At 30.5% G+C, this 18,149-nt stretch overlaps 2 protein-coding genes across 3 annotated transcripts; both read left to right on the top strand.

Moving 5' to 3' along the window:
• Positions 1-2,295: 2,295 nt before the first annotated feature.
• LOC149055729 (uncharacterized) lies at positions 2,296-7,223 on the top strand. Of its 2 annotated transcripts, XM_089225897.1 has the most exons (5): positions 2,296-3,373; positions 4,078-5,193; positions 5,831-5,899; positions 5,993-6,082; positions 7,033-7,223. In XM_089225897.1, the coding sequence occupies exons 2-5, from the start codon at positions 4,207-4,209 to the stop codon at positions 7,102-7,104; spliced, it is 1,218 nt and encodes a 405-aa protein (XP_089082023.1). In that variant the 5' UTR covers positions 2,296-3,373; positions 4,078-4,206; the 3' UTR covers positions 7,105-7,223. The 2 variants fall into 2 exon arrangements, 1 of the variants encoding a protein (XP_089082023.1); XR_016191421.1 differs by lacking the exons at positions 5,993-6,082; positions 7,033-7,223 and having other exon boundaries at positions 4,078-5,499.
• Positions 7,224-9,444: 2,221 nt separating this feature from the next.
• Positions 9,445-18,149, top strand: LOC107173629 (retinol dehydrogenase 14). The gene is made up of 8 exons (XM_089225895.1): positions 9,445-9,602; positions 12,295-12,488; positions 12,630-12,722; positions 14,514-14,753; positions 15,057-15,245; positions 15,303-15,412; positions 16,775-16,864; positions 17,846-18,149. The coding sequence occupies exons 2-8, from the start codon at positions 12,302-12,304 to the stop codon at positions 17,948-17,950; spliced, it is 1,014 nt and encodes a 337-aa protein (XP_089082021.1). The 5' UTR covers positions 9,445-9,602; positions 12,295-12,301; the 3' UTR covers positions 17,951-18,149.

Below are 18,149 nucleotides of genomic sequence, written 5' to 3'. Positions count from 1 at the left end.
AATATCTTCATTGTTTGTAAATTTATATTTCATGATCATTAATAATTAATATTGCGTTTTTTAAGATTATTTATAAATTCAAATCATAACCGTGTATATAAAAATAATCAACAATTTGTATATTTATATTTACTTATAATTAAGTTTTAACTTCTTACAATTCGCGGTTTTTTTCAGTTCCAATATATTGTATCACATTAATCATAAAACATTATATCTTTCATCATTTGAAAGTTTTCACAATTTTCACAATATAAAATTGTAGCGTGATTGTGATAACTAATTAGTAATTACTAATTACACATTGAAAAAAAAATCAAAAAAATTACGAACATTATTCACTGCGAACGTTTATTTCACGGTAAACAAAGTACTTGCGTGTTAAATTGTATTGATGCACTATCGTGTATTATAGTAATACAGTATATTAGTATCGCGAGAGTGTTAGTCTATATCTGACAAGATAATATACTGGTAAAAATCTGGAAATGGTCCATTATTATGTATTAGTGTGTGCTTCGGACTTGTAATTCTATTATGAATTCAAAAATATATAAGAAATCACGTTTCACGGCATTGCGCTACATTAATTGCCGCACTGATAGATGTTTTTCAAAAGGAGCCATCAAAGTATCAAAATCAGGAGTGGCCTAAGGGAAAATGTATTACCCAGATCACATTTCTATGTCTTCGTCATAAGCGTAATTAGTTGGATTTCTGTAAGGAGGTGATCATCAACCATAGGGATTCTTTAATATAAATAAACTTCCATTGGTGGTGAAACACTATTAGTCACTAGCTTCACTAGTGTTACCTATAAGGCTATAACATTTTAGATTAGTTTTAAAATTTACCCGGAAGACAGAGATACTTAACCTTAAAACTCAAAAACAAGTCAAATATATATGAAAATAAAAAAAGCGGGTAAGTGGATGTCGCTCTGCTGTACATTAGGTGGTGGGGTGGACCTCTGACTAGGGTAGGTAATAGGTTAGATTTGAATTCAATGATAGGTATCATTGTATACGAAAAACGATTCTGAACGGAGATGATTTGTCAGTCTAGGATATATTATATTTAAATATTGTCATATATTCTATTTTGAAACAAATATATTATTTTTCAATTAGGATGCATTTTGAATAAGGCATGGTTAATCAATTTTCCCAAAAACATTGCATGTAGTTATCATAATTCATAATACCATTAATACCTTATATTATCATAGATATACAATATACATATACCAGGTTTGAGGATAAATCGTTATCATTACGTGATTTCATAAAAATTTAAAACTCAAACGCTCAAAACATTTTTCCTATAATGATGCTTCGAGTTTTCTCTATAGCTACTTGAAGAAAAACTTACGGAAAACTTAGTGTTGTATTTTCAATCCTTAGTTATGACTTATGAACACAAACATTTTTATGATTTTTCAACTTCAAAATTAGGTACTTGCAAATTTTCGCGTTTTCGACAGATTTCGTAAAAATTTAAACTATAAACGCTTATAAAAAATAATTGTGACTAACGATTTTAAATTTTTTTTTAGCTACAATGAGAACAACTCATAAGGAACCTTGTAATAAATTTTCAAGTTTTTTTGGTCATCCAACATTTTTTTACCGACCCTTCAAAAAAAAAATTCTATACGCTCTACTTGTAACATAAATGGCGCTTGAAAAATTTTCAATTTTTTTTCGATTGTTAAACCTAACATTTTCGAATATTTTATTACTTGTGAAATTATAACCTACGGATTTTATGCCGTAATCTTTCTAGATTATAGTAAATAATATAAAGGCTGACACTGACTGACCTCCCAAACTCAAAAATATGTATAGTCTTTCGTATGCAATAATTTATTATCAAACTCATAGTTGAAACAACCAGTACAAACAGACGTACAGTGATCAATCTGATTTTTTAAGTTAAAAACTTAATTTGTTTGATATCATAATATTGTCTATATGACACATATTTTCCTTTTTACATTTGTTTACAGTACACGTGCAATGCCTATAATTTTAGACTATTATTTTTATTGCCTAACCTAGTTCTGTTTGTTTTTTAATTTGTATCGTGTAGATTATATGAATATATTATAATCATACTATATATTATAGTATACTTATAGGTATATTTTTATTATTTAGGATATTATATTATTTATAGTTGACGTTATCGGCTTCTATTATTAATCATATTATTATATCGGTGATTGATGCATGCAAAACAATTAACAGGTTGTTTGTTTTTTTTTTTTGTCAGAAATAATTTTAAAACAACACATTGAATACAAGTTGTTTTCGTTTAAATTCAGTCAGTGGTAACATTGTAATGAATAATGATATCCAATGGCCGTGCCAAGATGTAAGTATAGCCAGTATAGGTACTTGCTAACCAATACAACGTATAAGCGTACAAGTACGACGACCGTAGACAGAAATCGTCAGTAAACAATAATTGTTAATACTATACACACGTCTAGTAGAGTATACTATATAGGTAATATTATTTAAGTTTATTCTCATCATTTTAATCTTATAATTATATATAGCTGCAGCAACTCAAAACTCGACGATCGAACGGTATATGAGCCACAAGCTTGTAGGGCCTACCTAAAATTACAGCGGATTTTCTCTAAGCAAATGAAATAAAATAGTCATAGTAAGTATAGATATGTAATTCTGTAGCGGCGGCGTTGAGATGAAAAAAAAATATCAATGTTAAACATATTATATTTACTTTACGGGAATATCAAAATAAATTATCAACGGAAAAAAAATGCAAACTTATTGAAATATTGAGACATAATAATATTATTAAAACGTCCAAATTAGTCACCAGACACAAATGTTAAATTTTATACAATAGAATTGTTTTAAAATTTTAAAATTTATAATGCATAATACCTATACAACATGTTATATGGAGATATCTCCGGTTCTGGTTGCTGTATAAACTTAATTATAATATTCATACATATCTCGTGCTGAAATAACCAAGTTTTTCGGCCTTTGATGTATTTCAAACGACAGCTCAATTATTTATTTAAGAACAGACTTTAGGGTGCGATGGGCGTATTTATATGTTTGCGGTGCATACTAATTATTGAGTTCTATCTTGCATATCACTCGAATGAAAAAAAAAAATAGTATAGGCGAGTACTGTTGAAGACTAAGGTTTTAAGCACTGTTTTGGTTCTTCGAGCAACCACACGACGATCACTTGCATGACGGTCTGTCGTTAAATGTCTGAATTATTACAAAAAACGTGCACAGCTGATGCCTGATACAGTGATTTGGCGTGGGCGTTATGCGTGTTCAACTTCGTGCGTTGAGACGATAGCAAATTTTTACTGGAAAAAGTATGTATATTATTATTTTATATAATTACGATAATAACGAAATAAGTTAATAAGAAGGGAGATCGTGAATTTGATTAAGACACGATAATAATATACGATGGCCAAAAGACACGAGTCACAAATGACAAACTTTACGCGAAATAGTTGTTTTTAAGTTTTTGATTTTTTAAGTGTTACTGTATAGGTTTGTAATAATACAAACGTCATCATATTATGAAATGCATACGATCTCGTGCTTAAATGAAAAATTTTTTCAGCAGCTTTGATGTTCCTATTTGTAAATGCCAACTCACTGACTCAGTGTCGTGTTAAGGTGTAATATGTCGCCGGAGGAACACATATTTTTCCACCTCATAACTATCCCTCCTCCCTCCACTCCAAAAAAACCCAAGGAATGTAAGAAAAATTATAGTATACGAATGCTGCCTATAAAATATTTTCAAATTTTTCCACCGGGGGGTAAATGCATATACCTATGATGGGGTTGAAGGGCTCTATATTATACTCAATATTTTAATAAATCATAATATAATGATTGGAAAGTTGAAAGTTGGAAATAGCTTAGGATTATCATGCATATCCGTGTGGTTCGTGGGTGTGTTCATGTTGGCCATCTCCGATATACCTATATACATTTATTAATAAAATATGTTTATAGTAAATATGTACTTAAACTTTAATTTGCATGTACATTTTTTTGGCAGACCGTGATATGGCTTAGGTATTTTGGGGGTTGCAAGAAGGGTGGCAAAGTGCACTCTGTGATCCATCTCATCAGCACAAACAAATGATGGCGGCTCATGACTGAGAGCTAATAAGCAAAAAAATCGTTTATGGACGGGCGGACGGGCAGGGGGCATATCCGCTGCAGCATAAAACGCGCAATGCGTCGTGGCTGGTTCGGCCGATTAGTCGGGTCGGCAGTCCAGGCCGTGATGGCCGCGCTGTGCGTGTTCAACTTCGCGATGACGCCGTACTTCGAGTGTCAGCTTGATGGAGACAGCTGCGACGAACGCGTCAGCGCGATGGCCGGCGTCTTCGCCCGGTCGGTGAGCGTCACGTGCCTAGTGACGGTGGTCATCACGTGGTGCAAGTACCGCTGTGCCACGGTGGAGTACCGCGAGCGCGCCGAGCTGAGCGACGCGTACAGGACACCGGCCGCTTCCGCCAAACCGTGTTACGTCGGCAGCGCAACGTTCGCTGGCGTCGTGTTGTTTACGTGCATGGCGCTCATCGTGCCCATCAACGCGCTCCGTTTGTTCCGATTCGTTTTGGACAACCGATCGGCGGCCGTGATCGTGTACTTTGTACTCATGTACTCGCAGAACCTGTACGTGTGCTTATACGAGAGGCACTTCGTGCAGCTGTTCTACGCGCTGTACACGAGGTTCACGGATGTCAACCGGGATATGGAGGCCATCGGCAAGCGGATCGTGGACGGCCGGTCCGCGCGAGACGAGCCGCCGCCCGGCCGTGATGGTTGGATACCCTACGACGGGGACGACGAACACCGACCGCACTATTTCTATTACTCGTCGGCCACTGGACAACCGCTGGTGGACGCGGTCGAGCGGCTCCGGATCAGACACCGGCTGGTGTGCGAGGCCGTGGACGCGCTCAAGCCCGCGTTTGCTGTGCCCATGGGTGTGTCGCTGTGCAACCTGTGCGTGATGGTCCTGTTCGACGTTTACTATCACCTGAAGAATTCCGTCGAACATCCCGCCGGGTACTGGGCCAACGTGTACATATTCCTGTGGATCGCACAGTACACGTTCCGATTTTTCATCATCACCATGACGGTGGACGTCACCATCAAACAGGCGAGTCGATGATAATATTGAAATTGCTCGGTGGATTTCAAGGGACTTGGGTGATTTTTCCCACTCAAAAATCAATCGGAAAGTATAGCTGTAAACTTGTGATACTATATAATAGGCGTGCGCACGGGGTGGGCCAGGTGCCAATGGCCCACCACGCTAGCCTTAATGTACTTGTTTTAAATATTGGAACCTGATAAGTTTTTATTATGAAGCTTTAAAAATACAATTATTACAAATTACGATTTTCAATGATGATAATTGATTAAAGATATTGAAAAATTAAAAAATCGAATTCATAAAATATTTGTAAGTATCTTTTTTAGTATATCATCTAATATCGTAAATCATAATTGATTAGGTTAGCCTGCCAAATAAGTCTGCGCGTGCCTATAAATCTATAAATACTATGCACATCACAATTAATCAACATTGTGTAATCATATTTATCGCGTTACAATATTGCATTAGCAACACTTCAACTCTAGCGAGCTCTCAAATTAGGTAATTAAACGATCATTTATTTCATTATTTAAATTCAACAGTATTGGCATTGTCTGCTCAGGATTGCAATTAATGTCATCACGAGTTTTATTGATTGTTTATGTTTTGTTGTTTTGTCTGTTTACTCTTTATATAGGCACTCAGGTCGAAAGAAACAATAACGGACGTAAGCAGACACTGTCTAGATAATAATACGAAAGAAGAGGTTATTATTGTTTTTTGCTCTATTTGTCACTTCCTATACATTATATTATTATAAACTATCTAATTTTAAACATCATTATCTTATATTTTTTAGTTACAAATATTTTCAAATCAGATATCTAGTGTTCCGATACAATTTACGATGTGTGATCTGTTCACTTTAAATGCACGCCTCTTCACATCTGTAAGTTAAACAAAAATCAAAAATATACAACATATAATATCATGAACATAGAAAGGACAATAAGTTATTACTTATTACTGTAGGGCTAGGATTTATATGCATTGGTATGTTTTTTTTGCAACTTCTGATTACTTATTTTGTATGTAATGTCCACGAATTGGCCCTTGCTGAGGTAAATGGTGATATTTTTATATGTCATATTTTTGCATATTTTAGATAAAATGCATATTTTTGCATATTTTGAACAAAATGATTTTTTTTTTATACATTTCGACTACAAAAACACAAAAAGTGCACGTTTTATATTATACTTCATTAAAATTTGGAAATCGTTGAAAACACCAAATCTAAACTTGGCCAATACAAAGGACCGATCTCTGAAAAAATACACAAAAAATATAAAAATGTGTTAGAAAAAAATACCGGGCTAAAAGCTATGTCTACGATACGTAATATTCTAAATGGCAACGATGTAGATGAAGATTTTCCAAATCTAACTCCGGGGAAAGTCACAAAATTTAAATAAGCAAAAATTATGTCATGTGATGTCGAACGGAGTTTTAGCAAATATAAAAACATACTAAGGTCAAACAGAAGATCGATCATTTTTGAAAATTTAAAACATCATGTGATTGTTTCATGTAATTCATTTGAGTAGCTTTATCAATATTATGTCAATTAATATTTTAGAGATTTTAAGATCTTAGAATTTTTTTTATGTTTTAAGTGTTTAACATATTTATTTTTATTAATTGGTATTTAAAAAATGTATAGAAAATGTGTTTTTTAAATAATATTTGTTTGGTTTATTTAAGCATATTTTTATTGCATATTTTTAATAAACCGAATGCATATTTAATCATTTTTTATTGTATATAAATCCTAGCCCTACTTATTAGTTATCCATTGATAGCCGATTCGTAATACGCATTGTTTCTGTTTTGTTTTAGGCGGTGGGTGTCTGTATCACGTACCTAGTAATATTACTCCAGTTCAAAGTAAAGGTGGACAATGTGTATTAGATTAAAAAAGGTTTAGAAATCAAGTTTGAAATAAATAACAAGCCACGTGTGCAATTATATGGCGAGTAGCAGTGTATAATAATTAATATTACACAATAAATAACAGACACTAGTCGAAACTTTGTACAGTGACGTAATTTTCAGTGTTGTATAAAGATAAAAGATAATAGACAGAAAATTTATCTAGATAAAGATAAAAGATACATCACAATTTAATTATCTAGATAAAGATAAAATATTAATTTTTTTTACCTAGATAAAAAAAAGATAGTTGCTTATAATAGGTAAGGTATCAATCACAAAACTAAATTTTCCTAAAAAAATGATTTAATGTTTTTTAATAAAAGTTCAAACAGTAAGCATAGCGCAATTTTTAAGTTAACATAAAATGTTAAATATGATATGAAAAACAAAAGTATATAGCTATATATAACTTATACCTAACCTAACCGATAATCGATAACCAGTGATTATAAAAGGAATGATTTGTATTATGTAGGTATAAACAGTGTTGTATTTTATCTAGATAAATTATACCGTATACCGTATAAATATAAATTTAATATCTTGTAATCGGAAAATAAAAATACGTAAATAACATTTAATAACATAATATTTTTTTTTCTTTAATACATACACAATCTGTACCTGCGGCACAATAAGAGTATGACCAAAGTTAAAATCAAGAAAATATGTTATCTAGATAAATTTATCTAGATGATTTATTTATTTATCTTGGATAACGTCTCAGATAACATAATTCTCATTTATCTAGATAAGATAAAAGATAAAAATATACCTATCTAGATAAATTTATCTGGATAAAATACAACACTGGTAATTTCTAGTTGAATTTTCAACATTTAATCCATGAAATAATTCAGCATTTCAACTGAATAGTAAAACAAATTTTAAATCATAAATAGCAAATACCTGAATTTGTCTCTGTGTCGATACTTCGATAGTGGATATAACTTCAGAGACAATCAGAGTTTAAGGCTTGCAGTTATACGAGATAAAACTATTTTTAAACGATTTCTACAATCGCTATCATTTTAATTTTTCCAAGCAGTACAGTAAGCGTACAGTCTTTGAAAAATCACCAATAATTTATCTACTATTAAGTATTAATCGATGATATTTCATAAGAATGGTGCGTTTATGGTTTAAATTGTATAGCTTAAGTAAGCGTATACATATATACATATCGTCACCATATTGATTATGTATGGTTTAATATTTCACTGTCAAAAATGAACTATTGGAAAATGATTAGTTTTCAATATTTACTACCTCATAACACTCGTCGCTCCACTCAGAATTAAAAAGTTTGAACTTTTTTTTTTAAATAGTTCTTTGACCGGTGTCAGGTTAATTATAACATGTTAATAATTAATGTTATTTGTATGGATCCTAAAAAACACAGTAATTTAACATAGGTACATATTATAATATATTGACTTTTTGTGTGGATTTAGTATTAGTCACTGTACTACTGTGGTTTAAGGAAAGGTGGTTCATTAACACTTTTCAAGGATAAACAATTATTTTTAAACTGTTTATTAATGGTTAATAGTGTTGAGACTAATTGATTGTCAAAAGATTATGTTAAATTTCGTTTCATATAAAAAACAAAATAGATCTGGGCCAGAAAATATTCATATTTTATAAAATTTGGTGTAATTATAATAATAATTACCCATTCCGCCGACGATATTAAGAAATTTGACATCTGAATATAAGCATAATCTTCAAAAAGCACAAAATTATGGCAATATAAGAACAGTGAATATGATTATATTATCATTGCACATTAGCAGTATCTGCATATCTTTTTTTTCTCGGATAAATTACTAAATTTTTCAAACAGAAGCAGGTATTTTTATTCGTTCGAAGCTCTAATAGAATATTTTTTGCGTTTCTGGATTCAAATAGTTTTTATTTAGAGCCATTTATCTTCGCGCAAATGCCGTAGTCATATACGCGAAATTCGTTTGTTTTTGACGATAAGATGGAATTTCGTGTACCGCTTTCCGACAAATTAACATTGAAATTATCTCAGATGGGTGAATGTCTATAAATATATATTATACAAATATGTGCGTGTGTCTACAATGACCTAAGCTGTTACCGTGTGTACTATATACGATACATGCAGCTTGTGGCTTCTGCAGTCTACAGACTCCTATCCCACTACAACCTGCTATAATATATATCTATCGTAGAAATAAATTCTCTCTTTATCACAGTGTTTGTTATGCCATCAAAACCATCGGCGACTAATAATTACAGCCATCGTATATATACCTAAATTACGTCACTTACTCAAAAACCACTCTCCCTTCCGCTCGGCACATTATGTCGTTTTATTATCATCGGTGTATGGACGTTCATTCTTCCTCTAGAGCCGCACTACTTTCACCTGACCGCTCAATAGCTGTGAACTCATAACCGAGCTGCACACGTATAATACGCTACGACAGGAGTGATCGTCTAACGTGAGTAAAACATTATTTTCAATTTGTAAATTAAAAATATACTTCTTGTTTCTGTATCATATAGATTTTTAATCATGAAAAATGAAATAGTATAATATTTAAATAATCAAAACCCTTTTCGGACGACGTTTCATCGTGAATAATTAATGTGTAGACGATATCAGGTTACGATAAAGACGCATAATTTTGAGTTTTGGTTAGAATACAAGTACAATTTGAAACATTTCTAAAATATACAATTGCAGTTATTATAGCCGTAAAAATAATTATGAGACAATATTTTTCGATATGAACGGAAATTCTGTAAAATTCGTTCACCCATAATAATAATAATAATATAATCTAACTTAGGTATGTAATATTATAAAATTGTTCAGTTTAGTAAGAACATGCAGCTGTAATTATTATTCGAGATAATGTCATATAATGGTATAGCTATTGATATATTTTAACAGAAAATTAATAATTAAATAGTGATTTAACAACTGTTACACAACCAGTGTCGTATTTATGGGGGACAAGGGGCCCGTGCCCCTCCCCCATTGACCTACCTATTTATATATTTTATTACTTTAGTAACTGCTTACAACAGATGGGATCGTGCCTATTTTTAGAAAGTGTATATTTTTAAATTGGGATTATTTATTTGTTTTAAGTATATTTGTATGATTATATATTTGGTGTTCTTTTGTGCCCCCCCCCCCTATTATTTATTTCTATTAACAAAATAATACCTACAATATTATAAAGTACACATACATTCATTGGTCCTTAAAAAGCAACAATTATCACCTGGATTGACGCACAGAAGAGTGTTATTTTTATTCTTAAAGATTTAGTGTATAAAAGATTACAGTGATAATAACGCAATATAATTTGGTTTGGTATAATACAAAAAAAACTATCTAAGTAATTATCATTTCATTAGTATAATGGAGTATAAAATATGAAACCAGCTAGATAAAAACATTAGTACATTTAATCCTATCAACGTTCGCAAACGGCGATTTAGTAATACATTAATATAAGTTAGGTAGGTACCTAATAGTTTTAAAGTGAATTTACTACTTAATTAGAATAAATAAATTATATCATACTTATTCCTAATTTGTTTAAAAATTTTTATGCCCTAATAATTCTATTACGAAAAACTACCTCATTTTTTATGTAAAACAGTATAAACATTTAAGACATACAATTCATAATTATAATATTATTACAACTGTCATTTTAAGTAGTTAATTAGAATGATTAGAATGAATAGTAAAACTATGTTGGTTTTTAAGAAAAATAACAATAAAATATTCACTTCATTGTTGATGTCATCATTTAATAATATGTAAGTAATTTGTAAATATAATCGTTTATTTTTTTTTCAAAACGATTTCCTTGATATTCTTAAAATTATGTTGTCAAGATCCGAGGTTACCGAAAAATTATTTATCGTTTGTTAACTTTTATGATATTAGAGTCGTAAATAAAACTTTAAAAAAAAATACAACACAAAAGTTGATATAATTCAACATAGGTATTGCACGTTTGTAACATTTTATTGTATTCATGTAGTATTAGTGTCCTATAAGTTTTAGTATGTGCATGACTACCTACACATAATTCATAGTCTATTGTCGCAATTGTAATTTTTATCGTGTTTAACACAATATTTGTTCCTTAAGGAAATGTTGTTATAGCTAGTACCTACTCGATTAATTAATTAATTCATATCACGATAAGTTATTCACAATTCACATATGGCAATACCTACTTGGCTACATATCCTCCGTATATTATTGTGGTCTAGCAATTTATTATTGAATTACTTTTATAAAATAATACAATACCATCATAGCACATACTAAAGATAGTTATATAGTAAACACTTTACAAAACTATATATGATAACTTTGATACATTTTTGAAACTTTGCACGTAGGGAGAAAGCTATTTATTTATTGTATAAAAAGTATAATTTAATTTAATTTTGTAAAAGCGTTAAGTAGTGATTGTAGCTCTTTTTTAAATTATTAAGTATTACATTATTGTAAGTACTATTTTGACCATCATTTAAGATATTTGATTCTTATTCTTGCGAAAGATTTGATTGTATTAAATAAAACAATAAATTCTAATTTTGGATAGGTAGTCGCTATACATTGGCAATTTAATATGTTATATTATATGTAAAAACTCCTACTAGATATTAAATAGGTGTTTTAAAAACATTTTTTATATCGTATTTATCGAAGAATTCGTAAGTATTTAAAAAAAAAAATATTTTACCTACCTTATATCCTCCAAATCAAATCTTATCCGTTTCTCATGTCATTATTATTATTATTATTATTATTATTATTATTAACTATTCATCTTATTAAATAAATAGATATTTTTTCTCCTTAATACTTCCACTATATAAGACATACATTACTTAACCTTAGTTATATTAAGTAATTTCACATTTTTAACCACCAAATATAAATTAGACACATTTATTATTTGAGATTACCAAATTATCTTTTCAAGGATTTTCATAATCATCACGTTAAATCCAAGGCCATTTACTCGTTAAAAATACTATTTTTATAATTTCTTTACGAATTATTTCGAATACTCACCGTATATGATCTTACACGAGTGGTGATTATGTGGACTTAAACTATACGATCGTTGCGTTTTGTTTGTGTTTCAATAGTTACAATATGTGGTATTCAGAGACTCTCTCTTACCTTCACACGACTAACTTGGTGGTAATCGCTGCCTATGCCGTACTGATCACTGTTATATTCTTGGCCATTGTCAAATTGTACACTTGGATGACAACAGGTGTATACCGCGGTACCACCATCATGAAAGGCAAAGTCGTAATCGTCACAGGATGCAATTCGGGTAATGTTTTTGACATCACATATTATATGTATATACACACACACACACATATTATATACATATATACTACAACGTGGTTGGACATGGATCACAATTCACAACTGTTTATATCAACTAATCTCCGTGTTATGTTCTTCTCAGGCATTGGCAAAGAAACGGCGAAAGATCTAGCCAAGCGTGGCGCCAGAGTCATTATGGCTTGTAGGAACATGGAGACCGGATCGAAAGCTAGAGGTAAAATCGATTAATATAATAATAATTCAATATTTGCATGCGATTGTTCAATTTTCGATTGAGCTTCTGCTTCCGCTTATTATAGCGTCTTATGTGCGTAATGGAACATTATATAATGTAAATAGAAAAGTTATATTATTTTTATTGATGTCACTATCGAAGGATCAAGTGCATAAGTACAGCTTAAACGACAAATGTTTCGGGGTTCGATAGCATAGGGATTGTTATTATGGATTTATAGTTTAAGCATCTGATGGTCAAAAATAATTTACTTGAAATATTTTCTTGTTTTTTTTTTTTTACTAATATAATATTTAATAAGTAGGAATTAACTTGGTTTTATCTATATTTATGACTTTATGAGTAGTATCAGCACCAAACTGTGTCTTACAGTCCACTAAACGTTTTGTTCGTATTCCAATTCACAGTACATCACACTTTGAGGTTAATATTCACTGATTTTTCACTTTTTTCACATATCAATTGAAATAGAAATAAATAGTCAAGATGAAATATTATAGTATAATGTTTCCTTTCTCAACGGTAATTTGATACCATTTATCATCAATTCATCCTCTTGGTTATTTGTGGTTACAAATATTATTTGATGTTATTTTCACCATACCTACATCCTTTTTAATACAGACATATCACTGTGTTTTGTAGTACTTTGTAAATTAGTTACATTGACATTAAATTAGTTGAAACCTTATGGTGTTATTCCGTACAACCATCAAATACATATATAATTAGTGTCATAATATTTTATCAATTATCATGTTTCATAATAAAATTTGATATTATACGTTTACCATTTTGCAATAATATATTTCATTATCCAGCAAAATAAAAATAATTATTTTTGTTGATCATTATTATAACAACGGAAAAAGCTGTAATCGAAACGGAAATTAATTTTTCCAGATTTTATAGAAATCTAATTTGTAATCTTTTACACAATTGTTCTAATTTGACTACTGACTAGGATAATTCATTACGGATACCATTGTAGTATCAAAATCCAGCCAAAAAAGTCCCTTGAGGATATATCCTCCATCATTTTCCTTCTACGCATGCATCACCGTTGGTAGGCAGCTGATTTGAAAGTGAAAAAATATGGTAGGCTTGTTCTTATATTCTCTTAAATGAAGTATACAAATAGTGGTTCTGTATGAAAAGTGTCTGAAAGTCGTGAAAATCGTGGATTATATATAAAAGTAGTTTATCATAAAAACAATAGTTATTATTAAAGTTATTATTTTAATTAAGACGCACACAAATTAATGTTAGAAATCCAAAGAGGAAGTAGAGGTAATCAATAAGTAACATATCTCAAATACCTTTCAAATATCTTTTGAACTATAATATTAGGTTACAAAATATAAAATATGTGGTTAGAAAACAACTCTGATATTTCTTTATACGAATTAAATTTGTAATTAATTGTAACTAGATTATAAAAGTAGGTAACAAACAATTTCATAACATATAACTTTAAGATATTTTATTTGAAAACTCAACCTAGATTCATGTATGCATAACATACATATAGTTTGGAAACCAGGAAATTGTTATATAATGCTTGTACAGTGTGCTTTTTATTATTCGTTTATTTATCCAACAATTGAGTTTATAATAAAGTCATGTTAACTACTCGTATATATTGATCGGTTTGGGTTTGAAGTATTGTAACAAAAATTGTACCCACACACTTTTTTTATTGTATATTTTAAATTTTAAAATGTATTGAACATATTATTATCAAGTTGAATAATTTTTGGTTTTGCTCAGACGAAATCATCAACTGTACCGGAAACTCTAACGTGGTTCTCATGGAATTGGATTTGAGCAGTTTGAATTCGGTACGTCAATTTGCTGCCAAAGTTAACAAACAAGAATCTCGATTGGACGTACTAGTCAACAATGCCGGCGTGGCCAATAGCTTTGGTAAAAAAGTTACTGAAGATGGTTTAGAACTTACCATGGCCACCAATCAATATGGCCCATTTTTGCTGACACATTTACTTTTACGTAAGAACGCATAACGTATTAATCATTTATTAGTTAGCATTGCTTAAAATGTTATCGATCTACGTCACGCACTGCGTTTATTAATAAAATGCGTACTACAGTCATAGATATCTAAATATTATTTAAGTTTAAGTTTTCAAATAAAAACGCAAAAACGCAAAGTATTAATATTGTATTCATGCGTGTCTCATAAACGGTTATAAGTAAACTATATGGCCTAAATTGTTGAACAATAGTTATTTTTTTAGATGGATATTAGATATACGTCTTATATGCAAAGTTTAAGAATATTTTTTGTTTTAGCATTGTTGAAGAAGACTGCCCCCAGCAGGATTGTAATAGTCGCCTCCGACTTGTATAAGTTAGCGAAATTGAACTTGGCCAAACCGAATCCGACCAATCAATTGCCCGCCTACTTGTACTACGTCTCCAAATACGCCAACATCATGTTCTCGATGGAGTTAGCTCGCAAACTCAAGGATAGCAATTCTGGTGATTATCCCGTTGACATGTCACCGATAAAAGTAAAATAATATTTTCGTTCATCAGGTGTCACGTGCAATTGCCTTCATCCTGGTCTAATCGACTCCGGAATATGGAGAAACGTACCGTTCCCGTTGAACTTTGGCTTGCAACTGATCGTCAAAACCATGTTTAAGGTATGTGTCATACATATATCATATATGGACATATTTAAAACAAATGGCAAATCATATTACCAAAGTAGCGCAGTTATACGTTTAAAAAAACATATAAAATATATAATTTGTTGAAATAATGTTTCGCATTTAAACCTCAGTAGCTTTTCCGATTGGAAAGTGAATCTAGTTGGTGCATTGGAGAAGTTAAAATTTAAGTTTCTCAGTAGTTTTCAAAAGCGCCTGGAAAAACAAAAAATAAATTTAGGAAAAATGCGAATTTTTACGCAAAATCGGTAAGACGTCAGTAAAAAGTTTCAAAATGTATTAAAAAGCTTTTAATATATAGTTACAATGATAGTTAAAAAATATTAAAAATACAGTCATAATTTTTTTCTAATAAGCATTGAAAATACGAATTTTAACATAATACGTAAAAATCATGGAATTTAACAATTTATTTTGAGTTATAAATTCATAAAAATTTATCTTTTTAAATCTTAGATTTAGCATCAATACAAGATTCTTCTTGAGTTTGTCTACTTTTATCGAATAAAAAATTTCACCCGGAAAGTCAAATTTAAATTTTATGAGCATTTGAATTTCAAATTTTTGCAACATTGGATATTCACTCGATTTCTCTTGTACCGATATTCTTGTTTTGTTGTTATTCAAAAACAAATAACTGTAGTTATTCATAATTGAAATTTTCCGTTTTTTTAGTTTTTTTTCTACAAATCTCAATAAAATTGTATTCGTTGGAATGTTCTAATATTCAATGTTGTTAAGACTTATATTAATACTTAATAATGTATTTTATATTTGTATATACTATAAATGACTGAGTCTGGGTGAGTCGGGTACATAATTAATCTGATTTGATTAATTTGGAATTTATTTATAGGTACCTAATTTTTTTATTTTATTATAACAATATTATTAATATAGGATAAATATCCTAGACTGACAAACCGCATCTACTTAGAATCGCTTTTCGTATATAATGATCTATACCTACTATATTATTAAATTCAAATTTAATATCATTCATTACAGTAATCCACTTATAACTTACTGCACAGTAAAGCGACATCCACTTACCTGCTTATTTTTTTTTATAAATATAAAAACTACATGCGATTATTATGATTTATGATTGTTAAAATTTATATTCATTAAATTATTATTTATTGGTCTTGATTTCCTAATATTCATCATAAATTTAGTAGATAATTATGTATCATCTTTTTTGTAAATTTTCCAATTTCTTGAAAATTTGAAGCTATACTATAAAGTATAACTACCATTATACTAAATCAGGTTTATTCAAGTATATGTAATAATAATTACATAGTATAATACACGTATGTGATTTACTTTCAGACTTCCGAAGAAGGTGCACAAACTTCAATTTACTTGGCCGTCAGTGAAGACGTTGCTAAGACCAGCGGGAAATATTTTAAAGACTGCAAAGTAAATATGATTTTAATTATAATTAATATAGTTTTATATATATTACGCATATGCATTTATAAGGCTATTCGAGTAACCTTTTTTAAAAAAAATTCACGGGAGGCAATTCGTGAGCGCCCGTATGACGTTATTAGTATGCCTGTTTAGTGTTTACTGTTATGTACTTATTATATTATTAATATTATTATTAATTTACATTCGTTAACACGAGCCATTTCCAGGTTATTGCGATTTGTGCTTGGCTATACCACGGTCTGTGTTGTCTATAACGATTGTTTATTTACTTCGATCAACTTACCAGAAAATTATATTTTCAATTTCCGTGAATTTCGTTATAAAATTCTGAATTTTTATGCACCGATATTAGGTACCGTGATTTCTCACTGTATAGTTAGTTATAAGTTGTAGTTATTGTCGCTTGCACATACGGATGGAAATAAGAATTCAAACGCATTTTGTTGGATCAATAAGCACTTCTGTGTAATTGTCATCGGCAATAAACGTGTCAGTATGAGAGCAAATAATTGTTCTAATCACACCGCACACTCGTAGTCTATTTTGAGGTATGTCGAATAGTTTTTACAATTTTTTTGGATCAGTGGTCAATTTTTTGTTCTCATCAATTGCCACTTAAAATTGTTTTCACATGCTACTGTTTCACTACGCATTGTGTCCTCTACTACAATAATAGTGTAGCGCGTGCCACAGGTTGACTGACACCCCCGAAGGCCGCAATAGAGTGTCCGCACAGAAAAGTCGAGTACGGGATTACTAAATATCTTGAAAAATGTCTTATGATTAATTCGAATTAATGTCAGCGATGTGATAGGGTAATCGACACGCTATAATACTATAATGTAAAATTCAATAAGCATACAATGGAAACAGCTGCGATGACGGAACTTTTGATTATATTGTACTTACACGCTTGTCAATATCAAAGTAATGTAATATAATGCAGTTATTGTTTATTGTATTTAGGAAAGCGGTTTAAGAAGTGATGTCCTAGACGAAGGAAACGCCAAGAAATATTGGGAAATCTGTGAAAAGCTCGTGAAACTTCAACCCAACGACCCAAGACCGTAACACACGTATTGCGTATATAATGATATTATGTGTTACACACTTTTTAATCATACCTAGTGGCTATGTATCAAAACGACGATTGATTAATATTTATTATTGACAATTGTGTTGGTATATATAGCTCCGTTTATGTTGGTACAATTATTATGTACTATATATTATGATGTTATTGTATTTTGATATATAATTATAATTTAAA

Source organism: Diuraphis noxia, unplaced genomic scaffold (genome assembly GCF_037042655.1).
Source record: "Diuraphis noxia isolate RWA-SAM2 unplaced genomic scaffold, SU_Dnox_SAM2 contig0004, whole genome shotgun sequence".
NCBI classification, from domain to species: domain Eukaryota; kingdom Metazoa; phylum Arthropoda; class Insecta; order Hemiptera; family Aphididae; genus Diuraphis; species Diuraphis noxia.
The sequence above is the reverse complement of the archived record's forward strand: the minus strand, read 5'-3'. Positions and strand labels throughout refer to the sequence as shown.

Excerpts from the sequence above, each read along its gene's own strand:
- LOC149055729 (XM_089225897.1), top strand. The coding sequence starts at position 4,207 with ATGGACGGGCGGACGGGCAGGGGGCATATCCGCTGCAGCATAAAACGC. Across the intron at positions 5,194-5,830 it reads TGGACGTCACCATCAAACAG|GCACTCAGGTCGAAAGAAAC; the intron begins GCGAGTCGATGA and ends CTCTTTATATAG. Across the intron at positions 6,083-7,032 it reads ATGCACGCCTCTTCACATCT|GCGGTGGGTGTCTGTATCAC; the intron begins GTAAGTTAAACA and ends GTTTTGTTTTAG.
- LOC107173629 (XM_089225895.1), top strand. The coding sequence starts at position 12,302 with ATGTGGTATTCAGAGACTCTCTCTTACCTTCACACGACTAACTTGGTG. Across the intron at positions 12,489-12,629 it reads CGTCACAGGATGCAATTCGG|GCATTGGCAAAGAAACGGCG; the intron begins GTAATGTTTTTG and ends TGTTCTTCTCAG. Across the intron at positions 16,865-17,845 it reads AATATTTTAAAGACTGCAAA|GAAAGCGGTTTAAGAAGTGA; the intron begins GTAAATATGATT and ends TATTGTATTTAG.